Source organism: Lagenorhynchus albirostris, chromosome 2 (genome assembly GCF_949774975.1).
Source record: "Lagenorhynchus albirostris chromosome 2, mLagAlb1.1, whole genome shotgun sequence".
Classification (NCBI taxonomy): Eukaryota; Metazoa; Chordata; class Mammalia; order Artiodactyla; family Delphinidae; genus Lagenorhynchus; species Lagenorhynchus albirostris.
The window spans coordinates 108,273,716-108,298,406 of NC_083096.1; the positions used below are offsets into that span (position 1 = coordinate 108,273,716).

General features: G+C 33.7%; 1 protein-coding gene across 1 annotated transcript in view; it reads right to left on the bottom strand.

Moving 5' to 3' along the window:
• The window catches only part of PKN2 (protein kinase N2), a 154,328-nt gene that overhangs the window by 35,230 nt on the left and 94,407 nt on the right, over positions 1 to 24,691 (bottom strand). Inside the window, exons 9-17 of the mRNA XM_060139618.1 lie at positions 15,291 to 15,434; positions 14,896 to 14,971; positions 14,125 to 14,299; positions 13,769 to 13,895; positions 11,584 to 11,714; positions 11,428 to 11,503; positions 11,258 to 11,349; positions 5,434 to 5,610; positions 784 to 846 (exon numbers count right to left, since the gene is read on the bottom strand). Coding sequence (XP_059995601.1) covers positions 784 to 846; positions 5,434 to 5,610; positions 11,258 to 11,349; positions 11,428 to 11,503; positions 11,584 to 11,714; positions 13,769 to 13,895; positions 14,125 to 14,299; positions 14,896 to 14,971; positions 15,291 to 15,434 — 1,061 coding nt within the window. The remainder of the gene's footprint in view (positions 1 to 783; positions 847 to 5,433; positions 5,611 to 11,257; positions 11,350 to 11,427; positions 11,504 to 11,583; positions 11,715 to 13,768; positions 13,896 to 14,124; positions 14,300 to 14,895; positions 14,972 to 15,290; positions 15,435 to 24,691) is intronic.

Sequence of the window (24,691 nt, forward strand, 5' to 3'; positions counted from 1 at the left end):
ACTTGGACTAACTTTGAAGTTTGCCTACACGCCATCCATAAGAATGAATTATCAAACAAACAGTATAAGTAAGGTATAAGGGAGCAGGTTTAACCTTCTAAGAGAATAATTCAAAATAAAGAGGAAGCTATTAAGTCATATTAAATGATTACAAATTAAGTTGAAAATATTTTATTCTTTAAGTTAAATAGGGCCATTAGGAAACTGTTATCTTGGAAACATTGTTAGATGTTTGAATAAACTGATGTTTACAGTCTTTTAATTCTTACTGGCCTTCCCATAATGTGTCTGATCTAGAGCAATGTTATTCAAAGTGTTAACCATAGACTAATTGCTGGGCTATGAACTATTTCGAACTAGTCTGCAATTTGGTAAGGAGTTTGTGCCAGTACCTAAATCAGGTATGTCACCAAGTACACTGTCTAGTTGACAGCAGGCTCAATGAAGGAAGCAAGGTGATGTTTTATAATCTGGCACAAGTGGATCAGCTGAATATAAAGTATTCACCAGGATGAATATTGCTGGTAAATTGTGTTATCATAGGTCAACTTATAATTTGACTATTCTAACTAGGTAATGGGCAGAGGACCAGTAACAAAGAAATTTATCATTAATTATTGTGTTAACCATGTCTTTCAAAATTGGAGTTTAACTTTTTTAGTGATCAGTTATCATACAAAAGAGAAAATTAAGAAGCTGGTTAAACAAAATATCCTTCTTAATTATCTTTAATTCTACTTCATATCAAAATAAGCAATTAGAAAATATCAAAACTTTACTTACCTATAAACAATTTTGTGTTCATGTAAATACTGCAACCCAAGAACTACACATGCAGCATAAAATCTGTTTTAAGAATTAAATCAAAAGAAGTTTAATAAATTCCACTACTCATGAATCCCAGTTTATACTTTTATGCTTCAAAGCAGAACTCTGTAGTTAACTAATTTCACAAGTATTTATTTAGTCCTTACTATGTGCCAGACATATAAGTAAGATATGTGCTAAATATTAGGGGTGAAATTTAAAAATAAGAAAAATGCAGTCTCTAAAATGGAAGCCATTAACTTTGCCTGGTGGAGTCATTGAAGCCCTTGGGGTAGACATTTGATCTGGTTCTTCGAAGAAAGTACAATATGCCATCATAAAGGCAGGACGGTATGAAAGGTAGAACTTTTGTATGGGAAATATAGGGTATGCTCCTAAGAGGGAAAGGAATAGGCGTGTAAAAGGCATAACCTGTTTGACAACCATAATGAGTTTGTTGTGGCTGAAGTAAAGGATGAGGAAGAAGTAGCGGGAGATGCAGCTGAAAAGATAGCCTGAGATCAAGTTGTGAAGGACCTTGAATGTCATATTATGAACACAGGCATACCTTGTTTTACTGTGTTTTTACTTTATTGTGCTTCACAGACAACTGTGTTTTCTTACAAATTGAAGGTTTGTGGCAACCCTGAATGGAGTAACATTATGGGCTCCATTTTTCCAACAGCATTTGCTCACTTCAGGTCTCTGTGTCACATTTTGGTAATTCTCTCAATATTTCAAGTTTTTCATCATTATTATTTTTGTTATGGTGATCTGTGATTTCTGACATTATTATTGCAAAAAGATTACGACTTGCTGAAGGATCAGATGATTGTTAGCATTTTTTAACAATAAAGTATTTTTTAATTAAGGTATGTATATTGGTTTTTTTTAGACATAATGCTATCGAACACTTAATTGACTACAGTATAGTATAAATGTAACCTTTTTTTTAAAAATTTATTTATTTATTTATTTATGGCTGTGTTGGGTCTTCGTTTCTGTGCATGGGCTTTCTCTAGTTGTGGCAAGCAGGGGCCACTCTTCATCATGGTGCGCAGGCCTCTCACTGTCGCGGCCTCTGTTTTTGCGGAGCACAGGCTTCCAGACGCGCAGGCTCAGTTAATTGTGGCTCACGGGCCCAGTTGCTCCGCAGCATGTGGGATCTTCCCAGACCAGGGCTCGAACCCATGTCCCCTGAACTGGCAGGTGGATTCTGAACCACTACGCCACCAAGGAAGCCCTGTAAATGTAACTTTTATATGCACCAGGAAACCAGAAAATTCACGACTCATTTTATTATATTTGTTTTATTATGATGTTTGTTTCAGTATGGAACTGAACCTGCAATATCTATGAGGTATGCCTGTACTGAAAATTCTTCTCTTAGTGATAGCAAATCAAACAATTTTAATCAGGGCAGAATAATCAGATTTATGTTAAAGAACTTTCTTGATAGTAGTATGAAGTGGAGTGGAAGTAGGTAGATATCCAGAGGGAAAAGGAACAGATAAGGCTAAAATGATAGTACAGATGAAAGATCATGAGTACCTCTAATGTAGTGGCAACAAAGAGAATAAGAGATGGATTCAAGAGAAACTTTAAAACGAGCATGATAGGACTTGGTGTCTCATTAGCTATAAAGGATGAGGGAAAGGGAAAAGATGAAGATAACTCTCAAGGTTTCCTTTTTATTGTAATGAATAGGTGGAGAAATACAGAAGTAGCCAAAGTTTTGTGGGGAAAGTGAGTTTGCCTTTACACATATTGACCTCAAATTGCCTTGGGACAGGTGAAGAGGTCTAGAAATTGGATAAACAGGTTTAGATCTTAGAAAAACTTCAACCCAGCTAGAATATTAACTCTTGAGGGATCGGACCATGTTTGTCTTTTTCAGTGTTTAGCCTAAATGCTTAGCAAAATGCTTGATACACAATAGCCTTACTGAATAAGGAGGTAGGTAATAACTAAATGAATGAATTAAAAAATGCAGATCTGTCTTCAGTGTAGAATACCCTATAAGGAGACACTTCGGAGAATCAGTTCTTAATTTTACAAGTAACACATGGATATTTCCTCTATAAAATACACATAATACCCCTACCCTAAAGCACAATTTTTCATTCATCCATCTCCATTTCACCCTGATGCCACTACTATCCATAAAGGTAACTACTTTTGTTAGTTTGGTGAATGTCCTTCAAATTTTAGAATGCATTTACGTGTACATGTAGATATGTTTTGTGTTTCTTTATTTTTACAAAAATGGAACCATAATTTGGAGATTTTTTAAATGCAACTATTTATAAATATTTGATTATACATTAGATCTTATGTAATTATTTATCATAAGTTTAAAAGATTTAGCTTAAGTCCATTAAAACAAATGTGATTCTAAAATTGCTTAAGGTAGTTTTTTTTAAGCAAACTTATTTTGGTGGCAAAACAATACTGTAACAATCATAAAAATACCTGATTTCTCTTTTGCTCCATTATTTGTAAACAGATTGTCCTAATGATACTTAATAAATAACTGGGTATACTGGGTATCATCAAATCAAACCTTTAAGATAAATATTTTACAGAAGCAGAAAATGAAGCTCTCAGAAAGAGTAACTAATTTATCTAAAGCGACATAGCCAGAACACAGCAAAGCTAGGACTCAAATTAATTTCGATGCCTTCATCTCAAGCAATAAGAATACAATGTTTGCCTAGCATATGTGAGTCACCCTTCTAGGTGTTCCACTAGTACATAGAATACACATAGTCCTTGTTGCTCCCCTTTAGTGAGGGGAGACAGACAATAAAAATGTAAAAAATAAATAAGGTGATTTCAGGTATAAAGTGCTATGAAGAATATAAAATAGAATAGAGTGTGGCCTGATTTAGACGTTAGTGATACAGTGGTATTTTAATTAAAGTAATGAGGAAAGACCTCCAAAGGAATGACATTTGAGGTGAGATCTGAATGATTAGAGGGAGGTACTTTAGATATGAAGTATTGCAATAAAGCGTTTTATTCTTGTATTTCACTGGGCTTAATTGTTTCATTGGTACTATATAATTTGTACTCTCAGCAAAAATAAAAAGTTTGTTAAGGCAGAATAGGATTTTATATTTATTAAAGAAAAGGCATAACAAAATAAATTCCCAAGGCAGTTAGCACAAGGCTAGTAGTAGTAGTCTAGATGCCCTGCTTTTAATTTTTAAATATTAATTTTTAAATATGCAGGGAATTAATTATTAGTAGCCTTCTATTATTTTGTGGCTTTTGCCTCCTTTTCTGAAAGCTTCACTATCCATCAGAACTAATGCCCTAGTACTACTATCTGCTGTATTATACTTCTGATGGTTATGAGAATCAAATAAAGGAATGAAAGTAAAAATGTTACACAAATGTCAGCTGTCAGAATACAGACAAGTGATAAAAATTCAATAAAGTTTTACTACTGGTTTATGATTTTTATGATTTGGGTTATGTTTTGGAGGTAGAATTTGGATGTTGCATGTAAGGAAAAAAGAGAATCAAGAATGACTCCTGTGTTTTGGCTTGAACAACTGGTAGATGGTATTGCCATTTAATAACAGAGAAGCCTAGAAGAGTAACAGGCTGGGGAGTGGTGGGTGAGGTGGGGGAAAATGGGAAATATCAGGCGTTCATTCTGAGATGTTAAACGAGAAATACTTATTAGCCATATAAAGGGAAGAGTCAAGTTGGCTGCTGAATGTTGTTGGAATTGGAAGTTTAGGTAAGAGGTAAGGGCTGGAGATATACATTTGGTAAACACCTGCATATACAGTGTAGCTATTAAGAGCATTTTCCTAGGTTCAAATCCTAGCTCCAACACTTAAGAGCTTCAAAACTGGGATAACAACAGGGGAAGAATATATATAATTATGTTTAATCACAAATGTTTGCTATTATTTATTCTTTTGCATCTGAATAAGTAAAACCTTCATATAATATCAAATTCAAAAACTACAAAAAGGGGTTTAGTGATAAATTAAAATATTTAACACAGTACCTGACATCCTGTAAGCATTCAGTGAAATATATATTTTAAACAGTATACCCAGTTATTTATTAAGTATCATATCTGGATTCCATGCCTTTCATTGGAGGCGATACGCATACCAATTTCTTTTATATTCTTTAGAGGTATTGTAAGCACATGCAAGCAAACACTTAAGACATATTCTTTTAAATTACCCTTTAAAATGCAAATACAAATATGTCATACAAATATATAATACAAACTCTTCTACATTTTCTTTTTTCACTTAACAGTGTACTTTGAGTATAGTTAATATTTAAAGCCATGGTCCTAGATGGCATTCCCTAGGGAGAAAATATACTGGAAAAAAAGAAATTTTACTAAAATAAACCTAAATTGTATATCTAAATTATCAATTGTGATTTAGGGTAATCCATGAAATTTTCAACATGAACAACAGAGAAAAATAGATACATTTTTTTATGGCAAAAAGGTAAGTAAGGAGTTCTATTATTTCTTCATCTATTTTCCATATGAGGGAAAAAAATAAATCTAAAATTCAGAGAGCTTTTTTCCTTCCCAGAAAGAAATCAGTCATGAAGAAACTCAGAGAAATGCTAAATACTCACACAGCTCTTGGTTCAGAAAAGACATCAGTATGAATGTGCATCATTAGGTCCCCACCGGCAGCATATTCCATTACAAAGCAAACATGCTCTTTGGTTTGGAAACATGCAAAAAGGTTCACCAAAAAGGGATGCCTTACACTATTCACAGTTTCAAAAATTCTTTTTTCACACATCAGGCTGTAAGAGAAAACATTTAAAAATCACTGGTATTTTTTTTTAAAGTTCTAGTTGGAAATAACATTCTTTAAAAATTACTAAACTCTAAAATGAGCAAAGTTCTTAACCATTATAACTTTAAAACCATAAAACGTGTCCTAGTTTTGCTACAAATGCTTTGAAAAATTTGGGCTACTTGATATATATAACTTTAATAGAAATATATTAATGAAAACTAAATATGATTAGCATGACATAAGTTCACATTGATAGTATCAGAGTAGCACACATATGGCTAGTGGTAACAGTTAATAAAAAAGGCTTAATTAGGAGTGAATTGTGAAAAATTTTCAGGAATTGGTCAAAGGATTTAGCAACCTAAAGCATAATTTTAAAATACAAATTTTCTGCTCAAGGCAATTTCAAGGACAGTATATATTTATAATTCACAAGCTATGGTATCCAAATATTCTATCATATAATATATGAAGCTGAGAGGTAAAGATACACTGCATAAAATTTTAATTTAGAAGGCTAACTGGAAAATAAAGAGGTTACATGGAGAATTCTATAACATACTTCAAGGAAGCTCCTGGAAAATGATACAATTTATCTATAAAATCTATAGCTATCACAGGTTTCCCTGTAAGAACTCTTACAAGCTGCTTAAAAGAACAGTGGTCAAACTTACTGACTCTGAAACAATTTTGCCTAAATAGCAAAAAATACCACTCTTCTTCCCCCTGAAAATATTTAGTAAATCAACCTGACTTAAAACTCAAAGCAGACATGTACACACTGCTGTATTTAAAATGGATAACCAACAAGGATCTACTGTATAGCACAAGCAACTCTGTTCAGTACTATGTAAAAACGTAAATGGGAAAACAATATGAGGAAGAATAGATACATGTGTATGTATAACTGGGGAAAAACAAAAAAAAAGAAAACAAAATCTAAACAACAACAACAAAAAACACCTCAAAGCAGAAGAAAACCAGGTCAAATATTATTCAAATACAACTTGGAATTAACACTTTAAACACCTGATCAAAATAAATATACCTACAGACGTATTTTATTACCAATTAAATTACGTTTATGTTTCTAATACAAAATAGGCATTTTTGTTTGTTTTTGAGACTGGAATCAAAAATTGACATTAACGTTTGTTGAAAAGCATTAATAATGCTTTCATTTTTAAAATTAAAGAACTCCTTAGATGTGTGTGTGTGTGTGTGTGTGTGCGTGTATTTGGTTATTGATTTCAAAATACCAAACCAAAAGTCTAATGTTAGAAGGAGGTAGACCCATTCTCCTTTCTTTTGGATCTCTTCAGAGTTAATTTTAAAAAGTTTAACTTAAAGATTAAAGCATTTGTTTGGGTATCCAGATTATACTGCTATGAACATTTAAGAGTATACCTGTTGTGTAGAAGGAACATGGAATTTTTATTGCTCTGTTAATATAGTCATATTCTGAATTATGAACTAAAACACCTGTTCAGTTTTAAATACTGACAGTAAATGCAGCTATTATGAAATAGTGTTTAAACTCCATTTAATATGGTCACATTCTAGATGAACTCTTACCCTCTTATTTCACACAATCTGTTTACAACTTTACATATACTCAAAACAGAAAGCCCCACTGTAATTGTTTCTAAAGTGTTGGGCTTATGTCTCCATACATTTGCAAGGTTTCTAAATGTTACTACAAATTAAGTCACTATTAGAAATAAATTCACAGAAGATTAGAAAGAACAGTTAACAGCTTTGACTATCACCATTTAAATTTATTGGAAAACAATGTCTAATTGGGCAAGATCTGTAAGACAGATTCTAAAACAATTGATTTACTATGTCAATCTAAATTTTGGCTAATGAGGATAAAATATTCGGATGAAATAAGACAAACTGGCAAGATGTTTTGGGCTCAACTAGATGGCAAACGTGGCCTCTTCACTGTGTATGGTTTATGGGTGAATTACTAATCCACTATGGGTGAATTACTAATTCTCCGCTGGATAAGTATAAGGTTAGACCTGTGTTGAACATGTAAATGGTCTAAAGGATTAACCAGAATTCCTCTTAAAATGGTTTTAATGCCATTCATAGAATTGTTTGATGAGGACTGACAATATTGATGAGGGCTGGATAGATGTTTTAGGACTATTAGGTAAAGGAGGAAGGATCTTTATAGACCCCAACAGGAACAATAATTTTAATTTTAAGCATTATACAGCACACCAGAAAGCTGCTCCGTAAGTCTTTAACTTTTCCCAATCTAATCTAAATTGTATATTCTCCTTAAAAGTCCATGAAACAATCCAACCTTATTCAAAACTTCAAACTTCATTCTGTCCAGAACATTTTCCTCTATCTTGTCATTTCTCTCCTCTCCATGTTCCCAAATATCTTCCATCTGCCAAAGATCAGCACAAATCCAATCTTCTTTACAAGGCCTTACCTAAATCCACCAGCACACCTTCATTTGATGTTCCCCCTGTTATGAGCTGCGATTATCTATATTGTTCAGCTTAAACTCAAACATATCTAATCTGTTTTATTTATATAACTAATGTATTTATGTTTTATCTCCCTAAGTGACTAGTTCCATTCTAACATTTTTTGGTGTACTTCCTTCAGTACATTATTAGACATGATAGAAACTTAAAAACTATATAAATAGTTATTTTGGTCAGTGGAAAATTACAACATTAATAAGGCTAATCTTAGGATTAAATCATATATACATATATATGATATATATAGAAAATCTGGCTAGCTGTGTTTTTGTTCTGCAACTACAAAAATATACTTCCAAGTCTATCCTGTTGTTTTGAAATGTGAACTGGTAAGACAAGGAAGCTGAGTGAGGCATAACAGTAACACACATTTAACATTCCTACTCAGGAGTGGGGGAAGATGGCACTCAGAAAGAAGTTCTACTAATGGTAGGTGGAAAACGTGATCTTTGTACATGAATTACATTACTTTGAAGTTAGTGCATAATTTGTGTTCCTTAATAAAGATGTAGATTTGTGGTTACCAGAGATGGGGTGAGGGGAGGGGAAATTGGATGAAGGCAGTCAAAAGGTACAAACTTCTAGTTATAAGATAAATAAGTACTAGAGATATAATGTACAATATGATGAAGTTAACATTGCTGTATGTTATATATGAAAGTTGTTAAAAGAGTAATCTTAAGAGTTCTCATCACAAGGAAAATTTTTTTTTTCTATTTCTTTAATTTTGTATCTCTATGATGTTCACTTATTTTGACAATCATTTCATGATGTATGTAAGTCAAATCATTATGCTATACACCTTAAACTTATACAGTACTGCATGTCAATTATATCTCAATAAAACTAGAAGAAAAAAAACCAAACCAAATAACAACAAAAAACAAGTTGATTTGGAATTTTCTATAAGTAAAATAATAAAATTCACACTAGAAAGAGAAAATTTAGAAAGGAAAACTGTCGTTAAGAAACATCAAGTATTTCAGAAACATCTATAGGAAAAAAACCCCCACTGATATGCAATAACATTGAATTCTATGGCTCTATTAAAAGGATGAGATAGAAAGTGGATATAAAAGATTTCTGCTTAGTTGTTTACTATTCAGACTTGCAAGTTATATAACTTTTAAAAACATGCTGGTCTGTTTTCTTATTTCCTAAATTAATTTTTTTTCTTGTCTTCCTCTAATTGCTCTCTTTTCTGCTGCCTTCCTCAAAGTCCTCTAAGAGTGAGTTTTATTTCTCACTCTGAATTTTACATTTCTCTGTTTTTCTGGTTCTACTGGAGATTATTTTACTTCTATGTTACTGAATATATGGATTTATAACTGAAGTTAGATAAAGATTACTCATCAACTTTTCACTAAGGCTGGATTAAATTTAAGTAGGGGTAATGTCCCAGGTTCTGGCTAAAGCTTCATCCTCTAATCCAGACATTCTTCTTTAATAGTAATAGTAATATTATTCTATCTATATTTAATTAGGAAGTTTTTTCCTACAGAGACGTGGCTCAAAGTAGTAACAATGTAGCAGAAAGTTATATAAACCACCAAGTAATTACCACTTTCCCATTATTAACTGGGTAGTACCAGTCTCCTATTATTTTAGGATATAAATGAATTTACCATATATGAATCTGGAATAAAGCAAACATTCTTCCAGAAAAGAAAAACACTTGACCTTACTATTATTGTAATTAAAACAAACTGACAGTGTAATTAAAGGTTTGCTTTAACTACTTATGTAACAGAAATATACAGTTGTTAGCATATACTCTAGTGTTCAGAATATTTCAAAAATATTATGCAAAATCTCTCTAAGTAGTTTTAGATCAGGGAGGAGTTTATTTTTATATAATTGAGAAGTATGAGAAATGGATAAAAAACAAATAGGCAAATCCAAAAAGAAAAGATTTTTTTTTATATAAAGAAACCTGCATCTTTTAAGATCTATCCTAATTCTAAGAACTTCCCATATCACGGAAAAAATATTAAAAATAGCAATTTGATATATCTATATGGCACTTAATATAATTCGGTAAGGCAAGTATTACCAAAAAATATATTTTAAAAATATGTGGGTTAACTGAGGCTCAAAGATGTTCAGTGAATTGCCCTGGGATCAAATCATTAATTAAGAAGGAACAATCAGAACTAGAGAAGTCTTCTCACTGATAATCACAGGCTGTTCTCATTATACAGGGCTGTCTTCTATTAATATCAACTGGTGCTTCCTTAACTGGTGGTTTAAGAAAAATACTGCTGCTTCTAAATATCAAATGAAAGCCTCATTCTGTAATAAATATGCCATTTTATTATACAATAATTTCCATGTTGAACCACTCCATTAATTTGAGATAGTCGTTTAAAGTATATTCTCTAACCTAATTACAATATTATCCCCAAAGTCCTTACGTTTTAATAATTGTAGAGGCAGAGGTATCCGTATCAATGTACACCCAGAAATGTAAGATGCTGTGGTCAAAAAATACCATTTTCAGAAACATAGAGCAAAAAATAGATGTAGGTGCATTTTCAAAAGCAAAATATATTAACCATTCAGTTAACTGAAGATTATTTGTAAATGACATCTTATTACTTCTGTAGTATGAACAGGAAATAGCCTCACCAAACCACAGATGTATAACAGTTCCTATTCCATATAAACAGTTTAAAATTTCCAAGTATAAAAGCTTATTAGAATTAATTTAAACATTTCATCATCTTTCCTTGGTATTCACTCAGCAGTAAAATGTCTTAAGAAGGGGAAGAGGGAGTTAGCTAGAAAGAAAAACATTTAATTAATGCCTACCTTATGCATTAATTTATTTAGTTTCTTTACTTATTACAGTTGACCCTTTAACAACATGGGGGTTAATTCGTGCATAATTTATAGTCGGCCCTCTGTATCTGCAGTTCCTCCACATCTGTGGATTCACCAACCATAGACCATGTAATATTGTAGCATTTACTGTTGAAAAATATCCATGTTTAAGTGGATCCATGCAGTTGAAACCCATGTTATTCGACGGTCAAGTGTATTAGGAAAATAGAAAGTTTTGTTGTTGCAATACATACACTGATTTTTCACGATAAGCTACATTTTCAGAAAAATAAAGGATTTCATTTTTAAAAAACTAACCTGTCTACTTCATCTCGAGCCACAATGTCTCCTTTCTTTAAGGCTTTTATAGCAAACATTTCATTAGTGTGTTTATATTCAGCCAAAAGCACCTGAAATGAGATTAAAATAATTATTTCCCATGTGAGTTATTACTTTTGTAGGCATTCCAAGAAAATTTAAAAGATTACCTTTCCAAAATGTCCTCTACCCAAGACAGCACAACACCGGAAGTCTTGTAGATTAAACTGAAACATTTGTTGAGATCTGAAAACAGTAATGTCAATCAAAAATAAGGCAAAAGTATGGGACTAAACATGTAGCAAAGCTGTGTACATATTCTTTACCTTCTGTCCTCAAGTTCATGAATATCACTATATTCTAGGCCTGATTGAGGAATATCAGGCTCATATTCAGATTGAGATTTTGGAAGTAGTCTATTTCTGTCATTCTCAGTATCAAAAACTGTTTCTGAAACCTGTAAAATATTAAACACTCATTAAATCATAGAAACATTCAGAAAACAACTTATTAGGTAAGGATAGTTAAAGAAAAAAATGTTAAAAGTTGATATAAATATGAGTGAGAAAATAAAATTCAGATATTGGATATTCATTTTTATGGTTATTAATTATATATTACTCTTATCTAAAAAAGGTAAAAAAATGAATACATTGGAAAAAACAAAAACACTAATTTGAAAAGATACACGAGCCCCAATGTTCACAGAAGCACTGTTTACAATATAGCCAGTTACACAGAAGCAACCCAAGTGGCCATCAACAGACGATTGGTTTAAGAAGATGTGGTACATACAGATGGCCAACAGGCACATGAAAAGATGCTCATCATCACTAATTATTAGAGAAATGCAAATCAAAACAACAATGGGGTACCACCTCACACCAGTCAAAATGGCCATCATTAAAAAGTCTACAAATCATAAATGCTGGAGAGATGTAGAGAAAAGGGAACCCTCTTACACTATCGGTGGGAATGTATTTAAATTGGTACAGCCATTATAGAAAACAGTATGGAGGTTCCTCAAAAAACTAAAAATAGAGTTGCCATATGATCCAGCAACTCCACTCCTGGGCATATACCCAGATGAATTCTAATTCAAAAAGATACACGCACCCTTATGTTCATAGCAGCACTATTTACAATAGCCAAGACATGGAAACAACCTAAATGTCCACCAACAGATGAATGGATAAAGAAGATGTGATATATATATATACACATATATATATATAGCACACACATACATACAATGGAATTACTCAGCCATTAAAAAGAAATAATGTCATTTGCACCAACATGGATGGACCTAGAGATTATCATGCTAAGCAAAGTAAGTCAGAAAGAGAAAGACAAATACCATATATCACTTACATGTGGAATCAAAAATAAAACACAAATGAACGTATCTATGAAACAAAAACAGACTCACAAATATAGAGAACAGACTTGTGGTTGCTAAGGGGGAGGGGGTTTGGGGGAGGGAAGGATTGGGAGTGTGGGATTAGCAGGTGCAAACTATTACATATAGGATGGGTAAACAACAAGGTCCTACAACATAGCACAAGGAACTATATTTAATATTCTGTGATAAACCATAATGCAAAGGAATATGAAAAAGAATATATATATGTATAACTGAGTGACTTTGTTATACAGCAGAAATTAAACACAACACTGTAAATCAACTATACTTCAATAAAATTTTTAAAAAATGTGTGTGTGTGTATACACACACACACACACTGGAATATTACTCCCCCCCAAAAAAGAATGAAATAATGCCCTCTACAGCAACATGGATGGACGTAGAAAATATTATGCTTAGTGAAGTAAGTCAGACAGAGAAATAAATAGTATATGATATCACTCATATGTAGAATCTAAAAAATAATACAAATGAATGTATATACAAAACAGAAACAGACTCATAGATTTAGAAAACAAACTTGTGCTTACCAAGGGGAGGAGGAAGGGGGGAGGGACAATTTAGGGGTATGGAATTAACAGATACAAACTACTATATATAAAATGGATAAGCAATAGGATATACTGTATAGCACAGGGAATTATACCCATTATCTTGTACTAACCTATAATGAACTAGAATCTGAAAAAATACTGAATCACTATGCTGTACAGCTGAAACACAATGTTGTAAATCAACCATATTTCAATTTAAAAAAATGAATACATTACTTTCATCTTACATGCATTTTCAAAAATCATGTTAACCTAGTTAGAAGATGCACAGTGTTTCAGGCAACAGGTCATCCAATATCAGCCATGCTCCTGTGCTCCTAGATTAAGCAGCCTATTCCATCTCTCCTGGCTCATGAGCATCCAGAGGTTTTTATGTTTCATTCACAAGAAACATAAACAACACAGTTCACACAGGCATTTTTTAACTAAAATGTTAAATGAGATGTTTTTAACATCTCATTCACTATGATGCTTTTACTGGTAATTCATTTGGTGAAAAGGAATTATACAAGGTTTAAAATGCCTTACCTGTCCTTGTGTATCCAAATCTCTTAATTCAGCAGATTCATCTATTTCTCCAAGGGAAGAATCACGTGGTGGGGCCAGAGGAGGTTCAGGTTCAAGATCAAAGTCCAATTTGGTTACTGCAGAATCACTTATAAAAGATAAAGCAATTCACCAAAAGCAGTAATCAAAAGTATATATTTTAAATAACTTTACAATTAAGGCAAACAATTTTATTGTTTTAAAAGTAAGCAGAGCACTAGTTTCAAAATACTATTTGGAAAAAATGAGACTTTTAATAGGCTCACTGTAATCAATATGTACAAATGTCACAATAACTATTTTATAAAAGAAATGCTTAAAAATCTTAAGACACATACCTAGCTGGAGGTGCTAGTTCAGGGATGTGCACATCAACCACTGGCACTGTAGGAGGCACAGGGGCTTGAGGGCTGAAGGTGCCAGAATGATTTACTGTAGGAATAGCTCTTCTCACTAGTCTTCCCCAAGTGGCAATATTAATATTCATTTGAGGAGCTCTGAGAAATGTTTTGCCTGTGGATATTGTAAATAAAGAAAACAGAACAAGTATTTTTTAAATATATTACCAAAAGCCATAATTTAAGAATTCATATTCATCGGTTTATAACTTATGAAGAAAAAACAATATTTGTCACTTAAAAAACCAGTTCCTAACTATTCATTATTAAAGGCTAGTGCAAAAAAGCAAAATCAGTTTTAAAAATAAATACGTAGGAATTGCTCATTTAAGTCTAGTAATGGTATGTGGTTAAGGTTTTAAAAACAGAATTCTTATCTTTTAGAGATACTAACTGTAATATTTATGGATGAATCTATATGATGTCTGGGTTTGCTTCAAATAATCTGAGGAAGCTGTGAGTGATGGAACACAGATGAAACAAAATTGGACATAACCTGACTGTCATTGAAGCTGAGTGATGGCACATCACACTAGTCTCTATACTTATGCATGTTTCAAATTTTCCGTAACAAAATTTAGAAGTAAATAATTGAACAAATAAGAAGAAAACAAAAAGAAAAGATGGATATCACTTTTTAAATAGTATATACATTTTTAAAGTATTTAAGATAACACCAAAACACTTTGTACTTGATTTCTCAGTAATTACCTTGTTGTTTCGAAAAAATTTTCTTTTGTCTTTGGAGTTTTGGTCTTCTTTCAATAACTGGATTAAAAAAGGTAACCTGCAGTGAAGAAAATTCAAGTTGACATGACTATAGCATTAGATTTATGGTTCACGAAATTCAATAAACTTGCAAGTTTGAAAACTTAGAGAATCTGAGATATAATTTAGTTCCATCTCCTCATTTTCTAGATGAGAAAACAGACCTAGAGAGGATAAATGACTTGTCTTAGGGTAACATACCTATTTAGTGGCAGAGTTGAGCCAAGAATTCAAGGTGTCTGCCATTCAGCCTAATACTCTTCCCACTTCTACATCATGTTGCCTACATATATAATTTCAATGGTAGTTATGCATATTTAATAAAATACATTTATTACCTCTGCAAATAAAGTACCCTGCGGTTCCAAATAGAGACACATGCCATGCCGTTGGTTGTCTAAAAAATCTTCTAACCTCAGAAATTTTACAGCACACAGAGATCGCCAATCACGCCAATAAACTGAAATTTCCAGTTCACGTGACTAGAATAATTAAATAAAAAATAAAGAAAACAGGGAACACATCATTGGACACACATGTGAATAAAATATTATAAAATATATAAAATACAAATACAATAAACAAAGATAACATATACAACGGTTGCACTATTTTAAAGAGTGCTTTTATAATGTTTCTCTATTATATATTACTTTAACAAACTTACACATTTTAACTAAAAGGAACACATTCATATCCCAACATTCTCCAGTTAAGGTATTGCTTTTAGATAAAGAATACACAACTGGGAACAATCAATACATTTGAATGACCACCGAAACTCTTTCCATCTCAGAGCTTCAATCTTTTGGATTTTCCTTCTCCTATTGGCTTCATAGGCTGTGCTGTTGCTAGACTTCAATGTTCACCTCAAAGAACCCATTTCAAACCTTCTTATTTCTTTATCCCAATGTTGATCAGGAAAAGGTCTGTGAATAGCATTTATTCTCCACTTTCAGTGTGCCACACACTATGCCAAACACTTTAAGAATGTTAGGTCATTTAATCTTCTAAAGAATACCACCGGGTAATAAGACCAGTGATTACAGGGGCCTGCGTAGGTAGGTAGCAAACAGGAAACTAAGTTTTATACAGAAAAATGTTCATTTATTACAACATCAAACACAACAAAACGAAACAAAAAAGCCCCCCCAAAACCAGGGACAACTTAAGAGTATTATACCATATCTACATGAGGGAACATTCTGTAGTCATTAAAAATAATGCTTATGTGGAAAATATATTTAAGGTTTTAACCATCAATTATTAAATGTACTTGTAGGACACAGTTTATAAGCTGGAGGTCAAGCCATAAATTGACCTCTACATATAAGTCATAATCTGCATATATTTTAATTATAAAGCATAAGACTTCTCCATTATTTTGTTTTTCAGGATTTTGTGGATCACCCACAAAAAGAGATAAATGTTTTTCCCTTTAGGCTCAACAAAGTAATAAATTACTTCTTTCAAATAAAAACTTTCAATTTGTGAACTTATGCATCTTATTATCTAAGCTTCTAGTAGGCATAATAAAAAGCCATTTGACTTTAAATAATAAAACTAGTTGATGCAAATGAACACAGAAAACACTTATAAAAAACAGAACATGAAAAAAATGAGTCAAGACACAATGTGCCAAAAGGTCTCATAGACAGAAAAAAAGGACTAGAAAAAGATATCTTGGCAGTGAGTATATGAGCTCAGGACTTCCTACCTCATTGCTTCTCTCTGACACATAATTACTATGGGAGAGAATACTTGTCAGGAAAGGGTAAGGATGAGTAGAGGATAATTATTTTAAGATCAGCAAATGGCATTTAGAAGTGGTGGGTATTAATGCTATAATATTCCATTCAAGTTAAAATTTTAAGTATTTTGAGAACAGTTATTTTGGGAAATAAACTGCATAACTGAACCAGGGGTTGGTAATTTAGACTACTTTATTTTAGATTAGAAAAGGAGAGGTCTACTTTCTCCTATCTTCTTCCACGGTATCAGGGAGGAAAACTTGTTATGGATAAGGCAAATGCAAGTGGTATAGATACTAGGGACGAAATTAGTAATTCTTAAAAGTGCTTATACTTTTCACACTGCTAAAATTGTAAGAGTATATCTTTCTCTGGATGAGAGAAGGTCAAATCACCTCCTTTATATTTTTTCTAGCCACTCTGGTAAAACTCACATATTAACTCATTTCTCTTTCCTCTGTCTATTTATTCCGTTCTTCAACCTGAAGTATGTTAGAAACACCTGAGATTTGGGATGGAAGGTTATCTTAAGGCCTACATTAGCTTTCCTGGAGTTCTACATGAAATTTTAGGTATAAAGCTCTTCACTTTTTGTTACTTTGCATTGTTCCCTGTATCACTCTCTCTACAATTTAAGGGGGGAGAGTGGCTACAGTCCAAAGCAGATTAAGATATTTTATGTCTACTCATAACACTGTTGCATGGAACCCCAATCCTCCTTTAACTCCTAACATCTACTGCAATTCAGTAAAGCAGGGATATAGTATCTGAAAAGCAAAGTACTCTCTATATAGGGAAATGCCACTGATATTTATTGAATTTAAACTGCAAGTATGACTGCTCATTTGCTGGCAATTTTCCAGATGAAGCAGGTCCATTCCATAAAGCAAGGGCATGTTTGTAGGTAATGTCAAACCTCAAGAGCAACAAAATTCTACATGGAGTAAAACCACTGCCAAAATAGCTGAGCGGTATGATCTGAGCTAAGTACAGATTGGCAATACTGGCAAACTGTCCCAACTTGTGTTTCATTTTGTCGTCTTATGAATCTGAACCTAGGATCAAAGAAGAAACTGTGGTAGAACTAAGGAATCTATGGTTTGTCTGAAGTCTCTGTAAGGCCCAAAAGTAAATAGTAGCTACTTTTTCTAAAGTAGTTGGCATGATGATTTGATACACATATACATATATATACTAATAAAGAATTCCTCCCATCTAATTAACACATCTATCACCTATTTTACACACACACACACACACACAAAATATTTATATTTGGTAAGAACATTTAAGTTCTGTTCTCTTAGCAAATTTCATTCACACAATATAGTATTATTAACTAGTCACCATTATACATTGCACTACACATTAGATGCTCAGACCTTATTTATCTTATAACTGAAAGTTTGTACCTTTTTACCAACCTCTCTGTACAAGCATTTTTCTACTCTTGGTTTCTATGAGTTTGACTTTTTAAGATTTCACATGTAAATGGTACCACGTAATATTTGTCTTTCTCTGTCTGACTTCTTTCACTTAGGATAATGTCCTCAGGTCCAACCATGTTGTCACAATGGCAGTTTTTCCTTCCCTCTCATGGTTAAATAATATTCCATTGTATATATGTACCACATTTTCTTTATCCATTCATCTTTTAATGGACACAGACTGTTTCCAGATATTGGCCATTGTGAATAATGCTGCAATGAACATGGGAGTGCAGATATCTCTTCAATATCCTGTTTTCATTTCCATTGAATATATACCAAGAGTTGGATTGCTGGATCATATGGCAGTTCTATTTTTAATTTTTTGAGGAACCTCCATACTGTTTTCCACATTGGCTGAACCAATTTATTCCCACCAACAGTGCACAAGGGTTCCTTTTTCTCCACATCCTCGCCAACACTTATCTCTTGTTTTCTTGATGACAGCCATGCTAACATGTGATATCTCACTGTGGATTTGAATTGCATTTCCCTGATGATTAGTGATGTTGAGCATCTTTTCATGTAATTGTTGGCCATCTGGATGTCTTCTTTAGAAAAATGTCTATTCAGTTTCTTTGCCCATTTTAAATCAGATTATTTTTTTGTTGTTCTTGCTATTGAGTTGTGCAAGTTCTTTATATATTTTGCAATATTAATTTCTTATCTGATAGATGACTTGCAAATATCTTCTCCCATTCTGTAGATTGCCTTTTCATTTTCTTGATGGTGTCCTTTGCTGTGCACAAGCTTTTTGTTAGTAACTACTTCTTTTTTTAATTTAATTTTAATTTTTGGCCACACTATGCGGCTTGTGGGATTTTAGTTCCCTGACCAGGGATCGGACCCGGGCCCTTGGCAGTGAGAGCATGGAGTCCTAACCACTGGTTGTCAGGGAGTTCCCAGTAACTACTTCTTAATAAATGGAACTACTGGGCATTTCTTTTGGCCTAGAGACGCACTGTAAAAAAATTACTGGAACACTGAGGATGTTGTGAATCGAGAAAGTTTGGGAACCTCTGATAGGTGAAAATGAGAGGGAGATTTCACTGCTGAAAAGGAAAGAAAGGGCAAAAAGCAAATTTTCTGCAGCTACTAAAAGAGAGAAAATTATTCAAAGCATGGAAAATTCAAAAGCCAAGGAAAGGTGAGATTTGTAAAGGTGCACATGTCAGGTGTCACATTAATTGGTCTCTTCCTTTGATTATTTGGTCTTCTATGGGCTTCTGAGGACAACATAGGCTTGGGAAACATCAACCCAGCAGTAAAGAGACTGCACACTCAAAAAGAGTTTAAGTTTTAAAAATTGGCTATTTATGAAGGTAAGATTCAGGTTAGGGAATCAACAAGGATGGAAGTATCTGAGGATTAGCTACAGTAGAAATCTATTACCACTCCTAGCCTGAATGAGCAAGAAGAAACAGTTATCAGAATTCAGTGAGAACTGGATCTTGGAAAAGGGACTGTCAAACAGGAACTGTAGCCATAGATGAACACTGCTGTAAAAAAGGGAAGGAGAGAAGGAAACAAACACCCTGATTACCCTCTCCTCCTGCCCTTAGATCGTCTAACATTGTCTCCCCTTTCATGTCAGAGCCCACTGATTCAAACCCGCAGCTATCAGCCTCCAGAGACAAAGAGAGGGACAGGGAAGGGGACCATCAGAATCTACTATGCGGCAAAGAGAAAACTACCACCTCAGGAAACAGTAATATCTGTTTTCAGTTCAGGAGTTCAATGAGGGTGATTCTCAGCTGGAACTAATGTGACAAAAAGAAGGAAACCTTAGGATCTTTTGGGAAAATGAGAAACACAGAGAAGACTGAGACTGAGATAATGGAGAATACAAAGCTATGACCTCTGCTTGAAAAGTCTGCCCCCTATAGATGTGGGAGCAGAAAAGAAAACAATTGTGATACAAACTATTTAGTGCTGTAACAGTTATATATAACTGCACCCTATATCAATTCACATCCTAGAAAAAGTTCCAAAGACTCACTATTATTCCAAACCTATTACAAACTTTTCTGCCTCAGTGTATACACATATAGTTCCTATTTCTAATCATGTATCTTATTTCCCAACCAAAACCTACATACCTATAAAGACAAGGTTGAAGGATACTGTGGGGGCATCAGTAAGGAAATGGTAAAGGGTAACAATAGTTTTAGGGTAAACAGAGAAGAAAATGAAATTTTCTGATGGCCCCTTCCTAAACTCCTTCCTGAAGAATCAAGGAAATGGAAATGTTTGACCAAACATCTAGCTGTGTGGTAACAAAGAAGTAAAAGAGCCAGAGGAGTAACAATAATAACATAAGCTATCATTTACAGCAAAACCATTATGTACAAGGGGTTAAACTAGGTGCTTTATGCAGATTTGGTAACAGTTTAGGATACTAAATTTAAGATTTCAGAACGATTCATTGCTAAAATGACAAGGAGCAAAGGTATACTGGGGTTGATGCATTCAAAGAAGTTTGAAATAATATGTTAAATGGGTTGTTGTTTAGATAGTTAGATGTTTAAAATCCCCCATAATGATGATGGGATGCTGGAGTGAAGAACCAAAGTCCTTAAGGATACTGGCAAGTGCCTGGTGGTCAAGAGATGATAGAGGGATGGGGGGAAAAGAGAATTATATATATAGTTCATTGGCTCAGAGAACTCATATAGCCTCAGAGGATATGATGTGTCATTTGATAGTAATAGAATTGGAAGCAGCAAAAGAGGTAAAAAGGGTAAGTATTATTATAGCTCCATTATAAGTTAAAAGACAGCAACTCAAGAATAAAATACCTAGGAATAAACTTACCTAAGGAGGTAAAAGACCTGTACTCAGAAAACTATAAGATACTGATGAAAGAAATCAAAGATGACACAAACAGATGGAGAGATATACCATGTTCCTGGATTGGAAGAATCAACATTGTGAAAATGACTATACTACCCAAAGCAATCTACAGATTCAGTGCAATCCATATCAAATTACCAATGGCATTTTGCACACAATTAGAACAAAAAACTTTACAATTTGTATGGAAGCAACAAAAGACCCCGAATAGCCAAAGCAATCTTGAGAAAGAAAAACCGAGCTGGAAGAATCAGGCTCCCTGACTTCAGACTATACGACAAAGCTACAGTAATCAGGACAGCATGGTCCTGGCACAAAAACAGAAATACAGCTCAACAGAACAGGACAGAAAGTCCAGAGATAAACCCACGCACCTATGGTCACCTAATCTATGACAAAGAAGGCAAGAATATACAATGGAGGAAAGACTGTCTCTTCAATAAGTGGTGCTGGGAAAACTGGACAGCTACATGTCAAAGAATGAAATTAGAATACTACCTACACCATACACAGAAATAAACTCAAAATGGATTAAAGACCGTTCTGAATGTAAAGTCAGATACTATAAAACTCTTAGAGGAAAACATAGGCAGAACACTCTTTTATCGCAGCAAGATTTTTTTCTACTCACCTCCTAGAGTAATGAAAATAAAAACAAAAATAGACAAATGGGACCTAATTAAACTTGAAAGCGTTTGTACAGCAAAGGAAACCATAAACACAACTAAAAGACAAGCCTCAGAATGTGAGAAAATATTTGCCAACAAAGCAACTGACAAAGAATTAATCTCCAAAATATACAAATGGCTCATGCAGCTTAATATCAAAAAAAGAAACAACCCAATCAAAAAATGGGTGGAAGACCTAAACAGACATTTCTCCAAAGAAGACATACAGATGGCTAAAAAGCACATGGAAAGATGCTCAACATCACTAATTATTAGAGAAATGCAAATCAAAACTGCAATGAGGTACCACCTCACACTGGTCAGAATGGCCATCATCAAAAAATCTACAAACAATAAATGCTGGAGAGGGTGCGGAGAAAAGGGAACCCTCCTACACTGTTGGTGGGAATGTAAAACTGGTACAGCCACTATGGAGAACAGTATGAAGGTTCCTTAAAAAACTAAAAATATAGCTACCATATGATCCAACAATCCCACTCCTGGGCATATATCCAGAGAAAAACATGATTCGAAAATATACATGCACCCCAGTGCTCACTGCAGCACTATTTACAACAGCCAGGACATGGAAGGAACCTAAATGTCCATCATGGAGGAATGGATAAAGAAGATGTGGTACATATATACAATGGAATATTACTCAGCCATAAAAAAGTATGAAATAATTCCATTTGCAGCAACATGGACTGGACCTAGAGATTGTCATACTGAGTGAAGTAGGTCAGACAAAGACAAATATATGATATCGCTTATATGTGGAATCTAAAAAAAGGGTACAAATGAACTTATCTACAAAATAGAAATAGAGTTACAGATGTAGAAAACAAACTTATTTGTTTACCAGGGGGTTACCAGGGGGTAAGGAGGGGGGTGGGATAAATTGGGAGATTGGGATTGACATATATGCAATACTATATATAAAACAGATGATCAATAAGGACAGTACAGCACAGGGAACTCTACTCAGTACTCTGTAATGGCCTATATGGGAAATGAATTTAATAAAGAGTGGATATATGTATATGTATAACTGATTCAGTTTGCTGTACACCTGAAACTAACACACACTGTAAATCAACTATACTCTAATAAATATTAAAACAAACAAACAAACAAAAAATAGCATCTCAGATTAAACAATATGCCGAATGTGGGAATTCCCTGGCAGTCCAGTTGTTAGGACTTGGCATTTTCACTGCAATGGCCTGGGTTCAATCCCTGGTCAGAGAACTAAGATCCTGCAAGCCACGTGGTACAGCCAAAAACAACAGTAGTATGCTAAATGTTAGCTCACACATGGAAGAAATTAAAATTTCTTTGTATTTGTATTCTATGGCTTGTTCTATATTAAGATGTTTCACACCCCATTTAGATGTTTGCATGCATTTTTATCCTTTTATAGGGAGGAAAGCATCTTGCTCATTATCATGGTTTCTATGAGGAATAATTTTCATTATTCTCCTAAATATCTAGGTCTCCACCTTAACCCTCTTATTCATCTCCTGGAGTGAGTTATCTGATAAAAGACTGGGAGAGAAACAGGACATGAATAATCCAGTCCATTTCTTCCTTCCTTCCTTGAGAGCTGGGCTGTTAAATGGAAGTATACAATTTGTTTTTCTCTGCTATGCCTTAAGTTTTATATGAGCTGGAGCCCACAATGATCTAAGGGACTGAGTATAGCCCCATTATTGTTGCACACCCAACCACATTTTCAAATATCAGCTCATAATGACATTTTACTTTCCATTAGTCACACCTTTCTTTATTTTAACTAGTTCAGAACTTGGGTAAGGAAGAGCCCCACATACAAAACTTCCCATCATTTTCTTAACGGCTCATTTTAAGACAGCCAAGGGTGGCCATATATTTCACCAAATCTGCAATATGATAAACAGAGATTATGAAATGGATCTCAGGATAAATAAAGACAATTAATTCAGGGAGAAGAAAACGTAAAACTGATATCCTCTAAAATGTAAGAGAGGATATTATCCCCGTGAGAGGAAAACAAGATATTTAAAAGAATAAACTTTTAGAAATTAAAAATATAATATCAGATATAAGTTTGTCAATCAAATCTTGGCAAATAAAAGTATCAAACTTTCCCAGAAAGCAGAACAAAAAGACACACTGACAGACAATAGATAAAAGATAAGAAAATCAGAGGGTCAATCTAAAAGGTTCAATTAGCAAGACAGACACTGAAAATGAAGAGGAAATTATCAAATAAATGCGATTTCTCAAATATGAAGAATGAGCTTTCAAAACTGAAGGTGCCACACAGTATCACAAAGAGTGAAAACCACCTACGCCTAAGGTACACCATTAAGAAATCACAGAACCCCAGGGAAAAAAAGATAAAAATCTTTAAAAAAGAAAAAGCAAATCAAAATCAAAGATTAGAAATCAAAGACACGTAAGCAATCTCAACTACAATACTAGAATACAATTCCTTAAAATTCTTAATGAAAATAATCTCCAACCTAGAATTCTAGACTCCAAGCATGACAGCAGAATAAAGATATTTCAGATATGCAAGATCTCTAAAACTTTCATTCACTCTTTTCTCAGCATGTAAATGTGGGATATGATCCACCAAAATGAGGAAGTAAAACAAGAAAGCTGAAAGAGAAATTCAAGACTCAGGTGATCCAATAGGATTATGGTGAAAGATAAAAGCTATATGGCAGTCATTTAAATTGGAGCAGAAAGATGTAAGGCTCCAGAAAGGATGTTGCTGGGGAGTAGAGTGGGTCCCAGGATGACTGACAGCTTGCTGATACAACTGCCTACATAGAGTTAATTCTAGAGTCCTTCTGGAGATTCTGGTGATAAAGGATAGGTATATACAAAACTAAGCAAAGCAAAACAAAATAAACAATTAAAAAAAGGGCAATTATTTGCCCAAAGTGAGTCTTGGTACTAAAAAGAGAATGTAATCATGGTATGGAACATG